At 40.9% G+C, this 23,998-nt stretch overlaps 1 protein-coding gene across 1 annotated transcript; it reads right to left on the bottom strand.

Annotated features, from left to right (window-relative positions):
- Window positions 1-713: 713 nt before the first annotated feature.
- On the bottom strand, window positions 714-21,527 carry ZNF330 (zinc finger protein 330). Its single transcript, XM_060246719.1, is given in 10 exon segments — window positions 714-1,760; window positions 3,131-3,256; window positions 5,543-5,589; window positions 7,703-7,807; window positions 8,536-8,662; window positions 10,007-10,086; window positions 11,509-11,579; window positions 11,670-11,689; window positions 12,928-13,053; window positions 21,502-21,527. Coding segments are annotated over 9 exon segments (960 nt in total). The 5' UTR covers window positions 13,048-13,053; window positions 21,502-21,527; the 3' UTR covers window positions 714-1,496.
- Between the last annotated feature and the right edge of the window lie 2,471 nt (window positions 21,528-23,998).

The raw sequence follows: 23,998 nt of genomic DNA on the forward strand, positions 1-23,998 counted from the left end.
TCTGGCAGAATTTCTCCACCTCTTGGCTGCATTGAGAAATGTTATCCCATCATCTTGTGTGTTTAAAAGCATAGGAACACCTGCCACCCCCATTTAAGATCTGAAGGCCTGCACAGGAAAACCAAGCTGCCTGTAAGGCAGTTCACTTTTCTTCTGCTGCACTTTTGGAAGTAGAGTCTGCTCAGCTGCTACCTCTTTTTCTACAGTTTATTCATTTTGTTTTCATTGTATATTTGGGCTTTAGCTGTCTGACATTTTACGATGTGAATGCTGCAATGATATATTATCCATTGCTCTAAAAATTCATACTGCAAGGTGATAGAAAAATCTCCTAACTAATTTTAGACATTGAACAGGACACCTTTTCTTTAAATCATACACCCAGTTTTCAAGAGGGTACTACAGGGACTCTCTTTTGTAACTTAAAAGGCTGCTTCCTGCCACTATGAATGACAGCTGAGAGATGTATGGCTTGGCAGCAGAAAGCTCAGGGACCCAAGCTACTCAAAGCTCATTCTGTGCCTGTCGTTTTTCAGTGTCTGGGCTCCAAGAGCAGTCTCACTCAGTTCAGGAAGGCTGTGCACAGAACTGTTTTGCTGGGTCATGCACACCCTTTATTTTTACCTACTTCTGACTGCACTTATTTACTTCCCACTGCAATAAAAATGCACAGAATGGAGAATGATGAACTATGAAAGGAGGACACAGTGACATTTTATTGTGATAAATATGAGATCAAAGGTTTATTTAGGTCACACTGAAAGTGGTTGTGAACTCTACAATTAATGTATAGCATTCAAAAAAAGGCAGAATCAGATAATGCTCCAGAAGTGCACCACAAAGGAACATACTGATCGATCTTGCTTACACAAAATGTCAAAGTAACTTTAATTTCAATTTATATTTTGAATACAATAGCTTGCAGCAAGCATTTCCCCAAATGCTCAAGGTGGATCGATATTTATGGGGGAGGGAAATCTAGCTTTTGCAGGAAACGGCTTTTGAGACATAAAAATAATGTCCCTTGCCACCAATATTGATAGTTTATGGAACATGATAACAGCAATATCATCAAAATCATTCAAGAAAATAACTTAATGTCTGATGAATGCAGAGAAACAGAAATGGCCTTATCTGGCTTATGCTGGGGAGGACAGAGCATTAAGTCAAATCCTTACCTCACATTACCTAAAGCAATGCAACCTTGAATTTATTTTACTCACCAATCCTTCCCTTTAGTACCCATACACATTTTGATCTGTAGAATCTCCATTCCCTTTCTTTCCCAGTAAGCTTTGCTCCTTGAAAACATAGCAAAGTTATTCCAGTGTTCACCATACTAAAAAAAAAAATCACTAATTATACACACAGGTCCTCTCAGATACTAGTGCCACCATAAGTATGGACTTATGACCAGATCCTAAACATGTCTACTCAGATGTCCCACCATGTTAGAGGGGACTTGCTTCCTACTTAGGCTGCTTAGGATTCCAGCTTTAATCAGTGGATTCCTCATAATGCGCATACCCGCTAGTGTAGGTTCTTCCTAAATTCAAGTTGCTGAATAAGTCAGTAGCTTCCGTTTCCAGATCCTTCCCTCCTTCCTCATGGTCATCGTCTTCCTCACCATCCTCTGCTTCATATTCATCATACTGCTCATCATGATCACCAGCATCTCCATCTTTGCCAGTGGAGAGGTTCTTCCAATAGGCATCTTAACCAGAAGCCCCATCGGCATCCTCACCTCCTGAGCGAACGTGCTGTAGAAGCAAATGGCAGAAAGGTTCACTAATTGCCTTTTTGTTTGTTACTATCCACCATGGAGAGTTTGTGGTAAACAGCACTTACAATACTGTGACAAGGCTGTCCTATAACTATTTCCACATAATAAATTTTGTTACTCATGCAGCAAGAAATATTCTACAAAACATGTATTACAGAAAGGAACCAAAGAACAACTTGGAGATCTGAAAGAACTGGCAAGTATCCAGTCATGCAGTTCCTTTGTCAGAATGGCAATTTTGTATGCAAAAGAGGAGGCAGCATATTCCTCCTTCAGCTGCAAATTCCACTGTGCCCCATTATGGGGCTCCCGAGGGACTTCTGATGCACACTAGAAAATTAAGGGGGTTCAGTGGACTGTAGTAGAAGCTGAAGAGTCTCACTCAGCAAAGTCTGTGAATGGTCAGACACACACCACTAAGTATTGTATTTATTTATTTCATTTATACTCTCACCTTCTTGTCCCATGGTGACCCAAGTAATGTTCCCTCTAAGCTGTGGAATCTTGTGAGCAAAAATTCTACTTTGTGAGCTACTGGCATTAAAGTTGTGAGTCACGGCATAAATTAGTTTGTTCTAGGGCCATTTTTCCTGAACCAAGACAAAAATGTTCGAGCCAGAGGCAAAAAAACTGTGAGCACACACTAGCTTACACTAACTCAGCTTAGATGGAACAATGGACCCAAGTATACATTGTAAATTCATACTAAATTTAAAAACTTGTTTTAACTTTGGTGCCTGCTGGACAAAATAAATTATCTTCCCTTTTGTAAAGGGAGATAAAAGGGGATAAATGATGGGAATATGTTCCTCATCAGTAAAGCATTTAGAAGAGTGCTCCAGATAAAGTAAGTAGGAGCATACCAGACCCAATGTAAAAAATGCACTCCCTCAGGTTTTGATAGGATTTAACTCTCTCTCCAGTCAAACCCTTAAAAAGCTCATTTATCATCATAAGTTCTAAACAACTTGCAATGGGATACTGGAAATCAGAACGTGCTATTAGTTTGGTTGTTTTCAGCCTAAGTCACAGATACCAGCTGCATCTCCAAAGCTTCTAATGTCTCTGACAAACACTCATCACTTGGGAAATTATAAGGTACAGCAGCAAGTGCACAAATCTCCCAGAGTCTTGCTGGGGGAGGAAAGGGAAGCTGTGCAGTCCTTGAGCTTGTTTGATCAGGTCTAGAAGCCTCTATAGCTACTCTTTTGAACCCCAATCATTTATCTCCTTTGGTGCTCAGATGATGGTGAGAAAATCTCAACATGAAATGTTTACGTATTATGAAAATGCTTATCATGCTGCAGTACTGAGAGAGAGAGGGTTTTTTAATCCCCTTCTGTGTGCAAATTTACTCGACATGCTCAGATCTTTGGTCTACTGTGTTTCATGGCCACACTTTGGGCAGGGAAACTCATGTCCCTTTTCTTGTTTGAAAACCTTGCTCCGGGTGTGATCATCACAAAAACAAGCCTGCAGGGAATAAAGAGTGGGAAAAAGAAAACACAAGAATGTGTAATCAGAAGAAAATAAGCTGCTGCAAGACCCACACACACACCTCAAAGGGGGAGGGGAAATCAGAAGTCAACAGACTGCCAAAGATGAGTGGAATAGTGATGAGATAAGTACATAATCTACTTTAGGGGTTCCTAACATGGCACCCATGGTTGCCACAGTGTCTCTTGTGCTTTTGATGTTTATGGTATAATGCAGACAGTGCTGTGCAAACAGCAGAATAATATTCTAATAACACAGTGGGATTTGTTTCTGACCTAGCTGGAACTTCTGTTGAAATCATCATATCTTCCCAGGTTTAATGTAGTTTGATCATTCAGGCATAAAGTAATAGTATCACTACATCAAATTTTGCTCACTTCTCAAAATCTGGCCATCAAAATCTCTCCTCTTATTGAATACATGTGCAAGGAGCTCCCACCAGCCTTTCAGCACTGTCATTGCTATACATGCTGGTAGAAGAAGGGCTTGTGCTTTAAAGGGGACAGTCAGAAGAAGGAGCATTTTCTCTTTGTTTTGCATAAGAAGAAGAAGAAGATATTGGATTTATATCCCGCCCTCCACTTCGAAGAGTCTCAGAGCGGCTCACAATCTCCTTTATCTTCCTCCCCCACAACAGACACCCTGTGAGGTAGATGGGGCTGAGAGAGCTCTCACAGCAGCTGCCCTTTCAAGGACAACTTCTGCCAGAGCTATGGCTGACCCAAGGCCATTTCAGCAGGTGCAAGTGGAGGAGTGGGGAATCAAACCCGGTTCTCCCAGATAAGAGTCTGCACACTTAACCACTACACCAAACTGGCATAAGTGAATTAGAGGTCTGCAAAATGAAGACAAATAATGCTAGATGAGGATTTCTTTGCTAGTTCAGTATGTATACTTATTGTGTATACAAGAAAATATTTTAAACATATTAATTCTTAAAAGTCATCATGTTAAGCAAAGCATCTGCCCAAAAAGTTGGATCTGTTATCAGACTTCTGTGTAACCTCACTCCCTGGCATTTCGTGGTTGGCTCCGCCTCTTGTGGCAGTCATTCCATGGCTGTGCCCATCAATCACCCTGTGTCAGAATTGCAAGAGTACCCACAAGCTGAAAAAACTTCAAGGCCACTTGATCTACCTTGTAAGTTCACTTATACCACCATGACATCTCTGGAATAATGGAAAAGAGGGAAGCAATAAGCACTTGAACTAAGACATTTCAAAGGTACACAGATTAACAGTGCAATCTTATGCCAAGTTACTCAAGTCTAATTCCTTTTATTTAAAACGTCTGAACTGAAGTAACTCCACACAGCATCACATTGTAAGACACTCTCAGAGGAAGGGATGTGTGTTTATATTTATTATGCAAGATGCTCAAGGCAATAATCCAACTAGCCTCTAGATATAAGCTACTGCCAGATGAAGTAGAATTCCTTGATGACATCAATTTCATATCAGAGAAAATCTGTACAGGGTAGAACGGAAGGGAGAGAATTCTACCCTCATCCCCCTCTTAGTCATTGTAACTGACTGTTTGAACTTAGCAATGTGATGTGAAATATCAGACAAAAAAAGGAATAGAAAATTCACAGGACATAATGAACAGATGCTAACTTTCTTAAGAGTCACCACATACTATTTGTTGTGGTCTGTACCTCTATGTACTGTTATCCTTAAACAAAAAATTGTTGGGAGAAACCTGTGATGGTACATACATCCCCCTCTGTGGCTATTTAAAATACAACAGCAGTTTGGTTTTTTTATTGCCGCTATCATGAGAGGCATCTCACAACACAAAGGACTTATTTTGATGGCATAAAATGAGCCTTCTGATTGTTAGGATTGGAACATTTCTTTTTTGACTGAGAGTGCCCCAAGATATTCTGCTATCAGAACAGGGCTCAGAACCTTGCACCAAAAACACAACAGCACGTAATAATGACCTGTTGTCCCACTCATAAAAGCACAAGCAGATTGGTGGAGAAGCAGCCCAGGAGAGATGAAGCATTTCAGACTTTGAATATAAGGAAAGCAGTTTCAGCAGTTCAAGCTTAGGGATGTCCAAAGAACCCAGCAGGGAAGGTACATTGATCAAAGCATGCTAGGAACAGGACACAGACAGCTTTTCTTTTCCTTTTTTGGGGAAAACCCAGACATTTTTGATGTACTGTAAAGAAAGATATGACAAAAATTGCCAGCACCTTTAAAGAATAAGAACAGGGAACCCAATACGTGTGCTTTAAAATTATTTTACTTTTACTTTACAACGGAGGCATGAGTGTTGCCCAAGTCGATTACAGGAAACACCTATTAAGCAAGACAAAATGTGTGCTTGAATAATGAGATTTTGTGGCTTTGCTCTCTGCTTCTGCTTTCTAAACCAAGGTCGACTATACAGTTTAATGGACAGCCTTAGGCTTTCCAAGGCTGTGCCTCTTCCAAGTACAAGGAAAATGAATGCTTAGCCTAGAAATGAATAAAAAATTGTAATGATATCCCTTCACTGCTTGGACCCAACGTTACACTTTCTTTTTTACACTAAGCTGAAGACATCTTCTTCTCAGTTTGTACAACAAAGGAAAACAGCGAAACAAGATTTTTTAAAAAAAGAATGAGGATGGTAGACAGGCAATACCCTGACCAATGACACTACCTACAGAGAGAAAGCATGGCTCAGAGGTGTTTGCTTTGAATGCTGAAGGTCCCCAGGTTCAGCTCATCTTCAATTAAAGGATCAGGGAGCAGTTACTCAGAAAGACCTATCTCTGCTTGAGAACCTTGGGAAACTGCTGCCAGAGCAGAACGCAACAAACTAGATGGAACAATAAAGCTACTTGATATGATCAAAGTGACCAAAATCTACACAGCAAAGTAACATAGCATGAGATAACATCATGGTTTCCCGTCTCAGGTTCCACACCCTAGGAAATGATGAAACCACAATTGTTCAAGTCGCTTTTAATCCAATTTAGTCAGCTGGGCAAAAACACAAATAATAAATAATGACTCAGACCAGTTGTCAGCTCTGACTGACCTCAGCTTTCCAGGGTCTTAGGCAGAGGTTTTCCATGTCACCTATTCCTGGACTCCCCCCCCCCTTTTTTTTTTTCTTGGTTAAACTAGAGATTCCAAAGATTCAGTCTGGGGCCTTCTGCATGCCAAGCAAGGACTCTTACCAACTGAGCCACTGACTCTCCCTTAAACTGCTGTAGTTTAATTCAGTAGTTTGTTGGTTTTAGATTGTTAGGTTTTATATTACTGCAGTTTTAATTTTCAGGATTATTGAAAGGTTTGGGCCATTTTATACTGGTTTTCTTTTAAAATGTAAACTGCCTTGGATTCAAATGAGAAAATAAATAAATAAATACATACATACATACATACTGGAGGTAGTGGGAGGCAGTAGGCAAGGGTTTAAGAAGTCTCCTACCTTAGCTCAGTTGCTTTAGGAAGCAACTGCACTTGACATGTCCAGCAGAAGTCTTATCTAGCCTTTTCACGGTGACACATTAATCAAAAATGTTAGAAACTCAGTCTGAGAACTATCAAATAGATAGCGTATGTTCCAGCCAATGAACATTATTGAACAAGAGATCTCTGTTCTAACAACACTGCCTTCCCATGGAATTTCACCTGATCATTTCACTATGTACAACCACAACTTATAAGATTTAAGAATATTTAACTGAAAAATGATAATCAACACCTTAACTATAATGAAACAAACAAGGCATGGGGAACCAAGCGGAGGCTCCAAAAACAGCCCTAATTCCTCATCCCCCATCCCATTTCCCTGCCAACACTGCTGTTAGGACAAGGGGAGGGGGCTGCTCTGATGTCTCTCAGTCTCTATAGGAAGGCTGCATCTACTTCTTATATACCAATCTTTATGTTTAAAAGATTTTCATTAATAGCATAGATGCCACAATGAAAGTAGGGACTGTGCATATAACTAAAGGGAAAAAACAGTATCCTCTACTAACAGCATTGCAAAAACAAACTGGCTCAATTTAAATGTGACACTGGCCAGGCCAAAGCACTTTCCTGTGAATCTTTGGATTCGCATACTGACTCATTTAAACTGATTCTACCTGCTCAAGACTGCCACGTAGAGCTACTTTGCACCAGCACAACTCCAGTTTAAACAAAATGCTATGTGAGTGCAAAGTCCTATAGGAAATGATTCTGCCCTGCCAGAATCACATTTAAAATCCAGACTGATATGGAAACTGCTATTGCCAATTGTGCTCCCAATTCAGATGCATTCCACAATCCACTGACTTTTGAGTAGCTAATATAGTCTGTGGAATCACTGATTTAGGAAATCGCACCACACCAGTCCCCTGATTTCAAGTGGTATTCTGGAAAGAGTTAAAGATGCATCACCTTTACTAAGAAGAGGTTCAGGAGAACAGCTTACATTTAAAGGTATCGGCTTCCAGAACCTGGCAGCCGGCCTGATGTTCAAACTGATCATCTTCACAGAGGAAATTATTGCAAAAGGAACAGCTGAATATTCTGCCTCCTAGAAGATTAATAAGAGTAAGAATTTAACACAACTTAAAAAACCAAAACCAGTCTCCTTCCGTTCTGCCACCAAGCAGAGATCAGCCATTTACAGAAAATGCTTTGTGCCTAAAACCTGGCTTTGCTTGCCTGCATTGTAAGATCTGGTAGCACTATGAAGCAGTGGATTTTTTATGTAGAAGTAGAGTGAGCCAGATGCACAGACTGCAGTTGACAACTGGTTTTGTCCAGCTCTGGACTTCTTTCCCCTTAGTCTTCATTTGTTTAGAAAATCTGTTGTGTCACCTCCCCAGAACCTGCTTGAGGCAGACCACAACTAAAACAATAAAAATAAAATACCAACAACATAACAAGTCAATAAAAATATGCCCAGGCAACAAAAGCAGTAATCTAATATGATCACAATAAATAGTCCTCAGGCTCAGAGCTGAGCATGAAGTTGCCAAAAAAAACACCAAGGCAGGTGCCAGGCAAGTGTGTCAAAGGGGAGGAAAAACAAAGACCAATTGTGACAGGTTTCTGAATATGCTGAAGATCACCTGACCAATGTCAACCTTTCATAAATGTAAATAGAACAGAACATACTGTGAAATCTCTTCTGGTGAATATGAGTTACAATAAGTTACATAATAAATAAATCAGCAAGAGCAAAAAGAAACATACCAGCATAACGTTAGCAAGTAATCAAGTCAAAACATTTGTTTTTCTTTGTTATCATCAACTAACCATGGTCCCAGACTCCTCTCTCACACTCAATGCATTCTGCATCTGCAAGTGGACAGATACAAGCATGTGTGCTGAGGCATTTTCTACCATGGCAAACCCAGGCTTCACAGAAATCACAAATAGCCCCCTGCAAAATAAGACAGGGAAAAAAATTACTGCGGATCTTGGCTGGCCTCTACTGAATAGCATTCTGCTTAATGAGTAACATGTAATTCCAAATAGCCAGTGACAGGAAACATTTTAAGACAGTTCAGAAATCTCCACAGAACTAAAAACTAGCTTATTATTTTCCACCATGCTTCATATTCTTATCATTAAGACAGCAAATGTCTAAATATGAAAATTAAATCACACCAATTTCAGCAGAATTTACTTAATTTTTAAACCCTTGAAATTATAGCCAAAGGGTAATCACTCACATCTGCTGTGGTATTTTTATCTCAAAAATAACATGACTTTTTGTGTGTATACACATATACCCAATTTTAGCTATTTATTGAGTTTTAGTCAAGCCAGGTGGTGAATGCTTACGTAGGAGAGCAAAACTAACTACAGGTACATAGGAGAACAAAACTAACTGGATAGTATCCACCATCCCACAGCATTAACATAAATTATTTTGAATCAGACCAAACACCATCTGAAATCATATTTAAAACTGTTTTTAATATTTTAATAATGTTTTATTGTACTAAAGTAAACCGTTATCAAATTGTTAACTGTTGTTAGCTGCCCTGTGCCCGATAGGGGAGGGCGGGATATAAATATAATAAAATAACAAAATAACAAAAAGGGCATGGAAATTTTTTTTTAAATCCTGACTTTAAAGCTGCATGAAATCAAAGAAAAAATCGCAACATATATAATCATAAGTCCCACTCCCCACTTACATATAAGGGTTTGAGTTGAATTTTTGGATTGGGTTACTAAAAGCCTATCCTATTTATTCTTGTTGATCTACCCTTTCATGAGTTCAAGATCAATTCTGTTCCTCATACACACAATTCAAGGCTCAGTTTAAAGGCAACAGAACTTCTCTGCCGGGACTCCACACTCACATGGCATCTCAGCTAAACTAGGCTGTGCTTAGTTGGACACCAGCAAAACACCTGTGAAGAATCTTTGCATAAGCTGCAGAACTACTTTAAAAGGGTTGCTTGCAGCACAAATTAAAGAGACCCTGTGATTGTGCCAAGTCAAAGCCTTGCTAGGTTGTGCATTTGAATTGGGCCCAACTATTACGGTAACCTATCCAGCAATTAGCATTTTACCACCTGTCTTGAAAAGTGTGGACTGGAAGTCCAAATATCTGGCTTTGCAAAACTAGAGAGAAGCATTCCCAATCATATCTGGAATGGCCAAATGATTTCCATATTTCGCTCTAACACAGACATAACAAAAATGACATCACTGTAACAAATTAGTCGATTTGTAATGTATCCTGAAAGGGATTATTCCTTTATGTACATACCACCATTGCAAGGCCAGTGCTGTACACACCAGCATGTTTTATGACACAGTCTGAAGATTTCATCATACATTTTGTTTTCCCTGTTACAAAAGAAAAAAAGCTTATATAAAAACAAATTATTTAGAAACAACATCAACTTATTTAGCCTTCCTGCAAGGACTGCAAGGTGGCACTGTCAGTGTATTGAGTCCTCCTTCCACAGCATGACAGAAGCAAGAAGCAGGTGGATCTATCTGACAGGTGAGGTCAGATCAACCTTGTCAGCAAGCCGGTTCTGGCTGGACTGTAACCAGGGGAAAGTACCTGCTGAAGTCAGCAACTGTATGGACTGCCATGATTGGCTGACATGTATATATAAGCACTACAGTGCCAGACTGTATTCCTCTCAGTCGAGAGTTGGTTCCTGGCGTAGCACTTTGTCACTCAGCTTAATGTTATTCACCGCACTAGTTGTATTGTATATAGTCTGTAAATACACTACTTTTATACTAAGTGCTGGTGTGTGGCTCACCTTCTTCCCGGAGTATACTCTTGCACAGCACTCTGTTTTACACTCTGCACATGCACCGCCAATAGGCACACATCATTCTCTCCTCCTCTACTTTATGCTTGTAACAACCTGTTAATAGTGCTAGAAGAAATCATACCAAATAATTTCAAACATTCTTAAGTGTCATTCTTAAGTGTCTGGTAAAGAAAAATGTTAAGAATTAAAAATAAAATCTCATCAAAGATTGGTGATATTTCTAAGATAGAAGAGGGCTTTGGGTTATCATGGATCAATGTTAGTTTTATAATATCATATCACAACAATAGAAAGAAAGAAAAATGGGTTGGATTTTATGGTGAGTGAGCAGAAAGCACTTATAGGCATCGATCTTTCCTGCCTCCCCATTTCCCAGAAATATGTGAGACCTCCCAAATGCTGGAGATTGTGAGAGCTGTGTGTACAAAAAGCTTCACCAATGGGGGGTGGGGGGGGGCGTTGTTCAGTGAAGAGTGGGAGCTCGTAGAAATTGCCTCAGTTTCAGTCTTGACCCACAAAATGTCTTACATCACTGGACACACCACAGACAGAAGGAGGAGTAGATAAGATTTCACTCAGTTCCTTCTCTTTGCTGCAGCCTTTCTTTCATGTATCTTTTTGTCCACACAGATTTCACAAGCACCATCAGCCTTCTGAAAGTCTAAGAGAGATGCTATAGGGAGAGAGAAGGCAGGAAAGATCACCAACCACAATTACTGGGAGGGCACAATGTGAAACCGGAAAATAGTTTCAATCCCTTCCCCCGCTGTTCCTTAAAACAAAATATATCCAAGCACTGTTAAAACACGTTAGACTCACATGCAGAATTAAAAGACAGCATCCCATAATGCCTAAAGAATCAATAAAATCAAACAAATTACTGTGATCAGATGACAATGCTTGATGCCAATTCTAAGCACAGCAAAAGTACTGTGGGGAATAAATAAGAACCAAGAAATGTGAGGTGTACACTTACCACATTGTGCACAGATGGGTAACTTCTGAACTGAGCTACAAAAGTAGCAAAATGCTCTATTCTTCTGCCGCCTGTCAGAACACAGAGGTTAAACAAATTCTTGAAAATGCATATTTAAGAAATAGAATTTAAGGCAAATAATGAACAAAATATGTATTTACCTTTGACATTTATCACATTCCTGTAAGAGAAGTAGATAGATATTTTTACTGAAATGTTTTGTAAGAAATTTCATAAAACCTAGATTTAAACAAATGTCTTAAATTAACTAGCTTTAGTACAATGGCAGATAGTGCTTTGGAAATATAAAATTCTTGAGCTTGCCATCACAAGCTGAACCAATGGTAGATTTCACTGCTGCTTTCTTGCAAAAGGTAAAACATTATAATTTTACTCTGAAATGTCATATGTCTAAATTGGCAATTTACTGCATCCTGGAGAGAATAGGAAATGTTATGCTTCTATCATATCTGGAATACAGATAGCATAAAAATGTTTGTTGGTTACAATTTTGTTGTGCCACTCTGCATTTTTATGAGGCTAGTAAGAATCTGCCATTTCATGCTCTAAAACAGGGGTCTCCAAAGTGGTATTCATAGGTGTCATGGTGCTCACCATCTCCTTTCTTGGCACCTGCTAAGTGTTCTCAGAAAGTGTTTGGGTATAAATGGGGCTCTTGCCTAGCAGGGCTTTTGACTGGCCAGTTTGGGGGGCAGGAAGAAGCAACATAAACTCAGCATGAGACTACTGCCTCTTTCTCTGCACAGAAAAGGGAATGGGAAGTCTTATGTTGGTGGTGTGGATTATAGTTTAGTGTCTCTATTATCTTTATGAGTATGTAGGCCTCTGAGCATTCTTATGTAAACCACTTTGGGCATCTACTATGTAGGGAAAAGGTGCTTAAGAAACATTTTAATAACATTTAGCAAAATTATGGATTTTGTGATATAACAGACCTCCTTCAAGTTCTCTGAAGTCCTCAGAGAATTAAATATGAGAGATGTAAAGTCTGCTATGCAGACCAAGTTCCACATTTGTGCAAGCCGGGAACTCAAACAGCAGGGTGAGAAAGGTCTCTGACTGAAACCTTAAAGACACATGGCCCTTCACTGCAGACAATAATGAGCTAGAGGGACCAGCTGTCCAACGAAATAAAGCATCTTTATACATTCACAAAGAGAGAGGGGAACAAAATAATTGTTGCTTCAGAGGAACCTTAATGATCTGAATGTATTCTTTCAGGGGTATGAATTGTTTTAGAAGATTTGATAACATCCAGTGCTTCTTGCAAGGTCTCAAGCTTGAAAATCTACACTCCTTCCCTCAACATTAAAAATAAAAGATTGAGAAATATTTTAAAACCAGTGCTTCAGATTTAGCACACAAGACCGCAGAAAGAAATGCATGCTGTCAGATTACCATTGAAGCATTGCAGGGATGTTTTGCCAAATCTATGTTGCCTCTTGAAGCTCTTATCTGTTTCTCACATTCTTTGCGATTCTCAGCCTTCTTACGAGCACCCGTCTTCTTTTTAGACATCCTTCACTTCTGGAAAAGAAATATAACTTTTGTCAGATTTTAGGAAACACAATTATTTAATTGGAATCCTATTAAAAAGGTCTCTTTCCATTATTTTAACTACAATCTGTCCTCCCTTTCTAGTGTGCTTTAATGCATTGACCCAATGTGTTTAGGTGGGAAACCCCAATGCTAGCCATTCAACTCAACAACCCCTGAGCAGGAAATAAAAAATAAGATTAATGATATGGCTGGCCCAGGGCTCTCAAACAAGCCACAGGCAGCTTTTAAATATCAGGATGTTACTGTAAAGAGAACGTAATGAGAAGGTTCTGAGATGGTCTGAAGAGTATGCAATCAGATCTGGATACAAGTTCTGGAAAGAGATAAAAATATCCTCAAAGAAACAGAAGCCCTTATGAATAATAGTCAGTCCTGGCTGATGGTTGTGTTTTTTGTCTGAAAACTAGAGTCAAGTAGGTTAAATCCTATGGATCTGTTCTGCTAAGGACAGGAGCTTCCCCTGGAATAAAAAGCCTTCCCCTGACACGAGAGGCCCACAGTAGAGTAGCTTCTTGTGTGGGGAAGACACCTAGCACCAGACATTAGTAGAACAAATTATTAAATTCTGGACTCAAACCTTCTTTAAAAAATTATCTCTTGTCTGGTCCCAACCACCACCCAACCATCTACTTGACACATGACAGCACACAAAACACTGTTGTATGCATGAAGCAACTCTCTGTTGTCTGCTAAGATCTGTCAACTGAAGCAGAAAATCTTGATGAGGCTATATGGATATTATGTTAAGGCTTAGACTGGGGAGACCAACATTCAAATCTCACTCATTTATGAAGTTCATGGGGTAGCTGAAGATTGATCAGACTCTCTCCTCCCCTCCCCTCGGCCTAACTTACCTCACAATAAATACATATTCATTGCCCTTAGCACCCCTGGGGAAAAGGCAGTGCAGAAATATGAAAAACAAACAACCATGCACTGAGGTAAATACATTCACTACCTGCCAGCCTCACAAACCGCATACATGCACAGTAAAAATCCTCTACTGGGGGCATTCAACTCATCTATTCCTGGGCTGAGGGGAAATGTTAAATAACTGTATCTTTCCATGTGAACTGCACCACCCAAGGAGGTCTGCCACACAGTAAATACTAATTAAAGCCACATGTGTGTAGATATGTGGAAGGCAGAACAAGACACATGGAAAGTATACATGTACAATGCTTTCACAAATCCATATTATATAGACAACTAAAAGTAGGAACCCACAAGGACTTGCAGGGTAAACTTTGTTCTCCACCACTTCCTCTTTCCCTTTCCTTGAAGCCTCTTCCTCTTTTCTGCTTCCTTTCCTTCCCATATTACCCTACCTTTACCTTCTCTCCATCTTCAGTTTTTTGACCTTTCATACCCCCAGAAGACTGATCCAGTTGCACAGTGCCAGTTGCCAGTGGGGAACCAGCAAGGACTTGCAAAGGGCACACATTTTTGCTATCTCATTTCCCCCACACTATTTCCTTTTTCCGTCCAACTGACAGCCGCCATATCCTGAACCTTCTCTGCTTCCTTTTCACCCAATCTCCAACCTTTTACCTGCCCTCCATCTTCAGGTATATTTTTATTTACTTCATTTCTACCTTGCCTTTCTCCACAATGGGGTCTCAAAGCACCTTACTTCATTCTTCCATTTATCCTCAGAACCATATGAGCAAGGGTGGACTGGGAATAAGCAGCCCTGGGAAAAGGCCCCTTCCCCTGGCTCTACCTCCAAAGGAGGGAGGAAGATAGGAAGAGGTTGCCTGTCCGACCCTGACCCACCCTCCCTCCCAAAGGGGAGATGGAATGAGGGAGGATGAGGTAGCCTGCCTAACCAACTGGCCAGGTGCTGCCTTCCTCACTTCACACAGGTCAGGCACTACTTCCCTCACCCATAAAGGCTTGACTGAGCTGGGCACTGCCCTCTGCCATCTTGCCTTTCACAGAGCTCATCGAGGCACTGCCTGTGCCTCACCTCATGCAGGGCTCAGCTGGGTGCTGCCATCTAGTTGCAAAAAGCTGCATGGGAGTACTGGGGATTTGGAACAGAATAGCAATAGAGGGGAGTTCTCCTTCCCAACATCCTTCACAAAAAGAACTCTTCCCACCTCACCAATGGATGTTAGAGGAAAAACAAGATTGGACAACCTGTCTTTTGTTTTTATGAGCACTAACAGCTTCTGAAAGGAAAGTTAAAAATGCTCAGCTCTGCAGAGCCAATCCAACTCCTCCTCCCCTGACTGGCATATCTAGTAAAATAAAGGCAGCAGCAATCCATTAATAGATTTCTTCAGTCACTGAGCCCCAAGCTGCTTATCAGAGGGCAGGGACATAAGCAGTATCCAGAACACCCCAGCAACTGTTTTCAAAGTGGGTTATGGGCAGAAGAAAAGGCTCTTCCAGCAAGTGAAAAATGCCAGACAAAACAGCCAGATGTCCTCTGCACAAGGGGGGCTGAGTTATCCCACCATTTCCACATTACTCCAAGAACCACTTATACTCCCACAGTTGCTCTATTTCTCTTTATGTTGAGTACATTTCATCCAATGCTTTAAACCTTTCTGTAAAAGTCAATGCTTGACATTTCATTGTTGCTGAAAACATTTACAGGACATCTTTGCTCATACTGATTAATGACAGGGACTGCACTGTTAAATAGTACTATTACAGAGGATTAGCAACAGTAAAACATTTCCAGCAGAAAGGCCTAGAAGCCTTTTTTAAAAAACCTTGTTACTGTAAAGCTAGTTCTCTGCATTTGAGAATTTCGTTATGACAGATTACAACAGCATGTAAATGTACTCTGAATGGTTAGCCCTCCCCATGGCAATCTTTATATAAGAATGTAAGGGCAGCTGTGCTGGATCAGGCAACTCATCTATCTATCCTGCTTTACTTAGTGGCCAACCAGATGCTCCTAGAAGACCTACAAGATGGTATGGAGCCTTAAACTACTCCCTGCTATTGCCTCCCCAGCACTGGTATTCAGAAAGCAATTGCCTCTAAACACAGCACTTCCATTTGGTTACTGTGTTGTAACTAAAACCCACTGATGAACCTATCCTCCACAAATCTGTCTAATCCTCTTCTAAAATCAACCAAACTAATGGCCATCAGTACTTCATGCAACAATGAATTCCACAAGTTAATTAGTCGTTGAGAGAAGAAGTACTTTCTTTTGTCTGTCTCGACCCTATTGCCCAGTAACTTCTATGGATGCTCATGCATATTAAGGGACAGAGAAAAAGTTCTCTCCATTCACTTTCTTCTCATGATTAACTTCCTCAATCTGCTTCATGTCACCTTTCCTTTGAACAAAAGGTCTCAAGCTCTTTAGCCTCTTCTCATAGAGAATATGCTCCTTTACTTTGGTCACCTTTCTTGTACCTTTTCCAGCTACAGCTTTTTGAGCTAGTGTGACCAGAAATTTACAGTGTTCCAAAAGCAGTCATGCCACAAATATGCACAAAAGCATTACACAAATGGCTGCTTTGTTTTTAGTCCTGCAGCTAATCATTATGTAACAGAACTTGCATTTTTCACTGCTGCTGTGCACTGAATTAATATTTTCATTGAGTTAACTTCTATGAATTTGTTCACATTAAACCTTATTTGCCATGTTGTTACCCACTCACCCAGATCCTTTTGAAGCTCTTCAAAATCCACTTTGGTTCTCACCACCCTGAATATAAAATGTCCATACACATCTGCATAGTAAGCCTAGGAGTTATACTAGATCCATCACTGTCCTGGGGAAGCACATTAATGTACCTGCAACAAATGATTTTTTCAAACTCAGTTTAGTCTACAAAATGGTCCCTTGCCTTCACCAGCTAATCTGGCCACCTGGATTCACACCAAGGAAACATCAAGATGAGACTACTGAAATGTACTCAACACTGGTCTCTCATTAAAGTCAACTTGGAAACTCCAGTTGGTGCAGAATACTGCAGCTTAGTTTTGCAAATGGGCAAAATCAACAACTGCCTTACTCATGTATTCTCTCTTGTGGCTCCAACCTTATGGAATGGTCTGCCTGATGCGGTCAGGAAGGCTCCCACTCTCTTGGTTTTCTGCAAACTATGCAAACTGAATGGTAAACTGCTGCACTGTTTGATATGGAACTGTAGTCTATACTACTGTTTACTTTCTGTTGCTGTAAATATGTTCCTGCTATGTAATTTCTGTATCATTTAATGGGTCATATTTATACTTTGTTTCAGATTTCTACAATCCAAACAAACCAGGTCAGTTAGCATAATGTCTATCCCAAGCATAAGAACATAAGAGAAGTCATGTTAGATCAGGCCAATGGCCCATCCAGTCCAACACTCTGTGTCACACAGTGGCCAAAAAAAAATTATATATATATATACACACACACTGTGGCTAAAAGTACTTCTTTCTCTACTTTCTCCATCCCATGCATTATCTTGTAAACCTCTATCATGTCACCCCGCAGTCGACGTTTCTCCAAGCTAAAGAGTCCCAAGTGTTTCAACCTTTCTTCATAGGGAAAGTGTTCCAGCCCTTTAATCATTCTAGTTGCCCTTTTCTGGACTTTTTCCAATGCTATAATATCCTTTTTGAGGTGCGGTGACCAGAACTGCACACAGTACTCCAAATGAGACCGCACCATCGATTTATACAGGGGCATTATGATACTGGCTGATTTGTTTTCAGTTCCCTTCCTAATAATTCCCAGCATGGCGTTGGCCTTTTTTAATTGGAAACGCACACTGTCTTGACATTTTCAGTGAGTTATCTACCACGACCCCAAGATCTCTCTCTTGGTCAGTCTCTGCCAGTTCACACCCCATCAACTTGTATTTGTAGCTGGGATTCTTGGCCCCAATGTGCATTACTTTGCACTTGGCCACATTGAACCGCATCTGCCACGTTGACGCCCACTCACCCAGCCTCAACAGATCCCTTTGGAGTTCCTCACAATCCTCTCTGGTTCTCACCATCTTGAACAATTTAGTGTCATCTGCAAACTTGGCCACTTCACTGCTCTCTCCCAACTCTAAACCATTTATGAACAAGTTAAAGAGCATGGGACCCAGTACCGAGCCCTGCGGCACCCCACTGCTTACCGTCCTCCACTGCGAAGACTGCCCATTTATACTCACTCTCTGCTTCCTATTACTCAGCAAGTTTTTGATCCACAAGAGGACCTGTCCTTTTACTCCATGACTCTCAAGCTAGCAGCCTTTGATGAGGAACTTTATCAAAAACTTTCTGGAAGTCAAGGTAAACAACATCTATCAGGTCTCCTTTGCCCACATGTTTGTTGGTGAGACAAATTAGTATAAAGTGAAACTATAATCAAAGATTGAATTATTAGGCACACAGACAAACAAAGTCTGCTTAGGATAAGCTTCTGCAAAGGGAAATTTTGCCTCACCAACATTTTGTGTATGTGTAAGAATAAGACTTTATTTTACTACTGAGGATCTGTAGCTACTTTCCATGAATTTGGGAATAGTGGAGAACAATTCTGGGTTTAGAGGCCATCACCAGAAAATGTATACCACAGAAAAATCAAATGGCAACAAGGGACAATGTAGTATGTGATAGTAAATAAATCATTCAGAACTAATTCCGCATTAGACCTTTAATCCTGTTCATCCCTGTCCCCAAACTAATTTTCTACAATAAAATCAAAAACTCATAGAGTTGGTTTCTATGATTCCATTATTCAAGTGTAGAATGTCAGTTTGGGGACAGGGCTGAACCAGGATTAAAGATCTAGTGTGGAATTGGCCGAGATGACAACCAATACAGACTAACTGCTGCAGGGACACGAGGTAGCTGGATGCTGAGGTGGTAGAATGGACTACACCACTTGAGAAACATGAGAAACTCCATACAAGCAGAAAACTAGTGCAATGTGGTGGCTTTCTTCCCACTTGCTGAGTCTTTAACATAAGGAAGTATTCTAAACAAATCTAATCATTCACCTAGAGTCCTTTCCTTTCTCTTAATGGTATGGCTCTATTGGCCTTAAGCCTACAGCTAGAGTCTAAAACAGCACAGTTCATTCTATCACCTCATTCCTTTGCATGTATACATCAAGCTGTGAGGGAAAACCCCCTTACAGAACATCGTGATTACCAGCTTGGTTGCCACAGCACCTGGAGAAGTAATTCACACACGTCTGGCCAGAGAGTGTGGGTAAACCTATCCAGGGGCAACAGGGACTTATGCAGTACTAGGAGCCACAATGCTACAAAGGCACTCTAAACCGGCACAAGAGTGCCCACCAGGAGAACGGATGGTTTCCCGTCGTTCCGTATGATGTCCATCCCATCCATGAAGCGGAGGAAACTGCACCGCCAGGAGCTATCCAGTCGAACGGTTTTGAAGTTCTGACCTGGAATCCACCATGGAGGGCTAACACCACACGCAGCCATCTTCCTACCAGGCTTGACTCCATTCCAGAGAAGTGAACAGCTCACGTACACACCAGATGTCACCTATGCCTGCAAGCAACCTACCCACCCCAGGAGTGGTTAATCGTCCAACCGCCACTTTCTTTGTTTGACGGAACTCAAGACAAAGACTAGTGCCAAGGAGAAGACAGAAGAAGAGGAAGACCATCTTCAGCCAGAGCCAAGTTCCTTTGTACAAACTGGGTGTTACCTAGGCCATGATTTGACTCTCTATTGTCACCCTTTTAGATAAGTCTAATAGTCCTAAATATCTACCCAGCCAAGTAATCTCTCTATTCTTCTTCTCAACTGTCACTTTGGAGCCAACCTGAAAGTTCACTCAGGTATCCAGGATCCAAGCAAGTCCATTGGTCAAGAGCAAGCACCCAATTAGGTGCCACCAATGAACTTTCTAGTCCAGCCCTTATGGTCACTGCGAAACCTCCCCTTTTTGTGAGGTCATGCACCAGCTGACCACCTTTCTCCTCCCTCATACCTCCCATCCCCTAAGGGCTCAAGAGACTCCTTATAATCTGTGGACTAGCTACCCACAGGTGTGCTTCTATCAGTATCCCAACTTCCGCTGCATAGATCCATCCCCAATTCCTGATCAGTTTCGGGTCCCTTCTCCCACTTCCTCGCTCGTTGCTATCGGAGCCTTCCTCGAAGACTACAATAGGTAAATATCGCCCTGTTTGTCTACCCATGTGTTCCCCTATCTCTCTATCTATGTTTCCTAGGACTGAATGTGTGTTTTTATGAGTATTTTATCTTGTATGGAAGCCTATATTTTTCTTAATAAATTATAATTGTTTTACTTAATTAGATTCCCAAATATTTTAAGCATTACTTTTCTGGACGTGGAATCCTGTATACACAGATAAAAAGATCCTGAGTGAGCCAGGTGCCCACCTGACAATTCCCCAACCTCGTTTTGAGGGCATTTTGGCTTACAAAGCCTAAAATAAGGTAACATTACAGTTTGCAGAGTAGTAAATAATACCCTCATCAGGCAACATTATTTGCAAATGCAAGAAGACAACAGGTCTTTAGAGAAAAAACATGAGCAGGACTTGGGAGTTACCTGCCACTTTTTCCATAAGCCTCATTACTGAATTTCACCCTACTAAAAGGGAATTTGCCTCAGATACATGAAGAAGTAAACCTACACAGGATTTTCATTTCAGACACAATTGTATTGGTTTTTATACATAGTGAATATAACAAAAGAAAAAGAAACCCCCCCATCAAAAACAAAAACAAAAAAATCAGCAATACATATAGAAGTGAGGGGAGGGGAGGGGAGGTAGGATTTATCATATCCAAAAATTATCAGATTACATTTATAATAAAGTGAGAGAGAAAAATAACTATTAATAACATCAGGAACACCAAGTAGATATTTAGGCTGTATCATGCATTTACAGGAAGAACTGCTAAGTCAGATACCAAGGTACCTTAAGTAGATATGGTTCAACAGAGTAAGATTTCTTTATAGACTTTACATTTGTTTTAGGAGCTTATATAAACCGAATCATTGTCAATTTTTTCTAGAATTGGGAACCACTTAGTGTCAGTTCTACAGCAGGGTTTTCATTTACTCTAGTAGGACTTAGCCTAACTAAAATAACTGGAAAACTCAAAAGATAACAACTGTGTCAGCTTTGGAGCTCTCAAGGCAGGGAGGGGGGAGTTTGGACACCGGAAAGAGTCTGACCACCTTATGATAATCCGGCTATGAGACCAAACAAGCAGCCCAGAATGCTACTGGGTGACTACACGTCTGCTTTCAGCAGCTTGAATGCAAGGTTTGTTGCTATTGTGCCCCCACTCCCATAAATGTATGGGGAGATGCAAATCCCTGCCCTTGTTTCTGAATCTACCTATTGGGGCTCCCCAGCATTCCGCCCCTTGAGCCTCCAGGTTGCACCTTCTGATTCTCAACTCAAAGGTTGTACCTTCCACCTCCTCCCAACTCTTTAACTCACTTGGCCTTACTTCCCATACACCAAGAACAGGCAAATGTGTGTGGAAACCGGCTTGGAGTGCCAATCGCTCGCTGCTACTGAGCATGCTCAGTACATACCGAACATGCTCAATAGCAATAAGACCAGAAGTTGCATGCCTTCATTTTGCCCTCAGTTGCTATGAGGCTTGGCTATGTCTCGGGACAAAACCAGAGAAGGCGAGGCAAGAGCTGCTTAGCAGAATACAAGGTCAGGCTAAGAAGCACGGCAGAAGAGAAGAACTAAAAACGCTGGTGTATTTTGGAAAACCCAAGAAAAGCGTTCTCAGAGTTAAGGACATAGCAAGGACTGGGCATGCTCAATTTGACCCCCTGTAGCAATTGCCCTTAGTTCCATTTTGCTTCCTTCTTTCCCGATCTGAACGCATTCTCTGGGAAAACACTTGTTTGTGACAAACTAGTCTGGAAATACTTAGGGCTGCCTGCTTTGCTCTAAAATAACAAAACCATCAGGAAGCCTCGATAAAAGCAAAATCAAAAATGGTCCAGATGAAGGATTTTTTAGTTGCAGTATAGTATTGTATATTGGGAGTAAGCCGATCTGCTCTCATATCAACCGACGTGTAGGGTTGCCCTTTTGGAAATCTTCGCAATTGCAACTGATCTCAAGACAAGAGATAACAGATCAGCTGGTGAAAATGCTTTTGAAGGTGGACTCTATTCAGGCCCGTAACTACGGGGGTAGGGAGGTTATTCTATTAAAAAAAACCACAAGACTCTTCCCTCTGTAGGGCCCCTTCGTTGGAGGGCCTCCAGGACCAGAGGAAAAGGGAGGGAGAGCGAGCACGTTATAGGGCAACAAAAGCGAGAAATAGAGTGGGCAAGAAGAGAGCGAAAGTGAGAGGGAGAGTGACAAATACAGAAACAGCAAGAGAGGGACAGCGAGAAGGCAGCAGCCAGAGACTATAGTATACCCCCTTTAAGAGCCCTCCCTCCAAACCTTCCCCTCCTCAGGCTCCAGCTCCACCCCACCCACCAAAATCCAGGTATTTCCCAGTTTGAAGCTGGCAATCCTATCTACCTGTGACCACTCTGGTCATCTTCAGAGGCCCTGGTTCAGGTGATCCTGCCATCTGAGACTATGGTGCCAGAACTTTGAAATGCCTTCTTCAGGGAATTTGTCTGTCACCTTCTATCATTGTCTTCTGTCAGTCGATGAAGACTTTTTTTATTGTGACATTCCATAATTAACCTGTGTATGTGTGTGTGGGTGACCTGAATTGGGTGTAAAGTTGGCATATACATATTTGAAATACATAATACTGTAAATAACTAGACAGCCACTGTCTAGAGGATATGGTAAACTTATGGAGTGAATGTGAATAGGCTTTTTTTGCCCAAATATATGAAGCTCCTATGCTTTTTCAGTTTGCATTACCATCATTTGTACAGGGTGAGACGGCCTTCTTCTTGTGCATTGTCAAGCCAGGAAGCTGTATCATTGCATAATGCTAGGGTACTATTCTGCATGTAATATCAAGGCGAATTTACGCTGCACCATTTTTGTATTAGATATTCAGGCAGCATTAACCACTTTGCTTTATGATGATTTATGGATAGTACTTTTAATACCGATTATTTGGGGACAAAAATGAGAGAGGACAGCTTCCTGCATGCCTTGCTTAAGGTTGTCAGCTACATGAACCAAGAATACTGGTCTAGATGAATCTTTGGTCTAATTCCATAAATTCTTTCTCATGTTCATATAAAGAAAAAGCAAGGAACAAGTTTCTCATATTTTCCATGTGAATATGTGGCAGGTGTTAATTAAGGATCAAAATAAAATTGGCTATTGATTAATAAGAAGATGATGGGATCAAACTGATTAGGTCAAGAGAAGCAGATAAGCTTGCTTACAGGGCAGTGTAAAAGCATACTTAGTAGTGTGAAATATGTCTATTATTTTGCATAAGGTTGGCCTTGCTCGGAAAGTCCCAAAGAAACGCAGGAAATGCAAGTGTGGTTAGCTAGCTAGCAAACTGATGTTACAACATGCAACTTGATGAAATATGAGTATATGTATTGCACCTGGGAGAGATTCCTGGAGACAATCCCAAAGATGCTGTTTACTGAACCAGAAAACTGTGGTTTAGCTTGTCTTATGACTGCAAATAATGCTGCCATGTAATGCCATGTATGGAAAGTACCTAAAAGAACCAATCGTGTCCTGCCTGTGTCTTGACGTATTTCCAGTTTAATTGATTATGCTGATGTGTAACTTTAAGCAGTATAAAACCTTGTGTTCTTCCTTTAATCAGGGTCAGACTCATCTCTCCTGGTGTTAGCCATTTTGGGTCTGACCCATGCGCACGTGTTACTTCAATAAAAAGCTGTTTTCCTGATCCTGCTTCAGGCCTTATCTGTCACTGAACCAACCATCAATTGCCTACTGCAGGGGTCTTTCCTGCTACATTTTTTCTGGTGCATGTGACCGGTCTAAGGGGGGGGGTACCTT

The sequence above is a fragment of the Heteronotia binoei genome, chromosome 9 (genome assembly GCF_032191835.1).
Source record: "Heteronotia binoei isolate CCM8104 ecotype False Entrance Well chromosome 9, APGP_CSIRO_Hbin_v1, whole genome shotgun sequence".
NCBI lineage: Eukaryota > Metazoa > Chordata > Lepidosauria > Squamata > Gekkonidae > Heteronotia > Heteronotia binoei.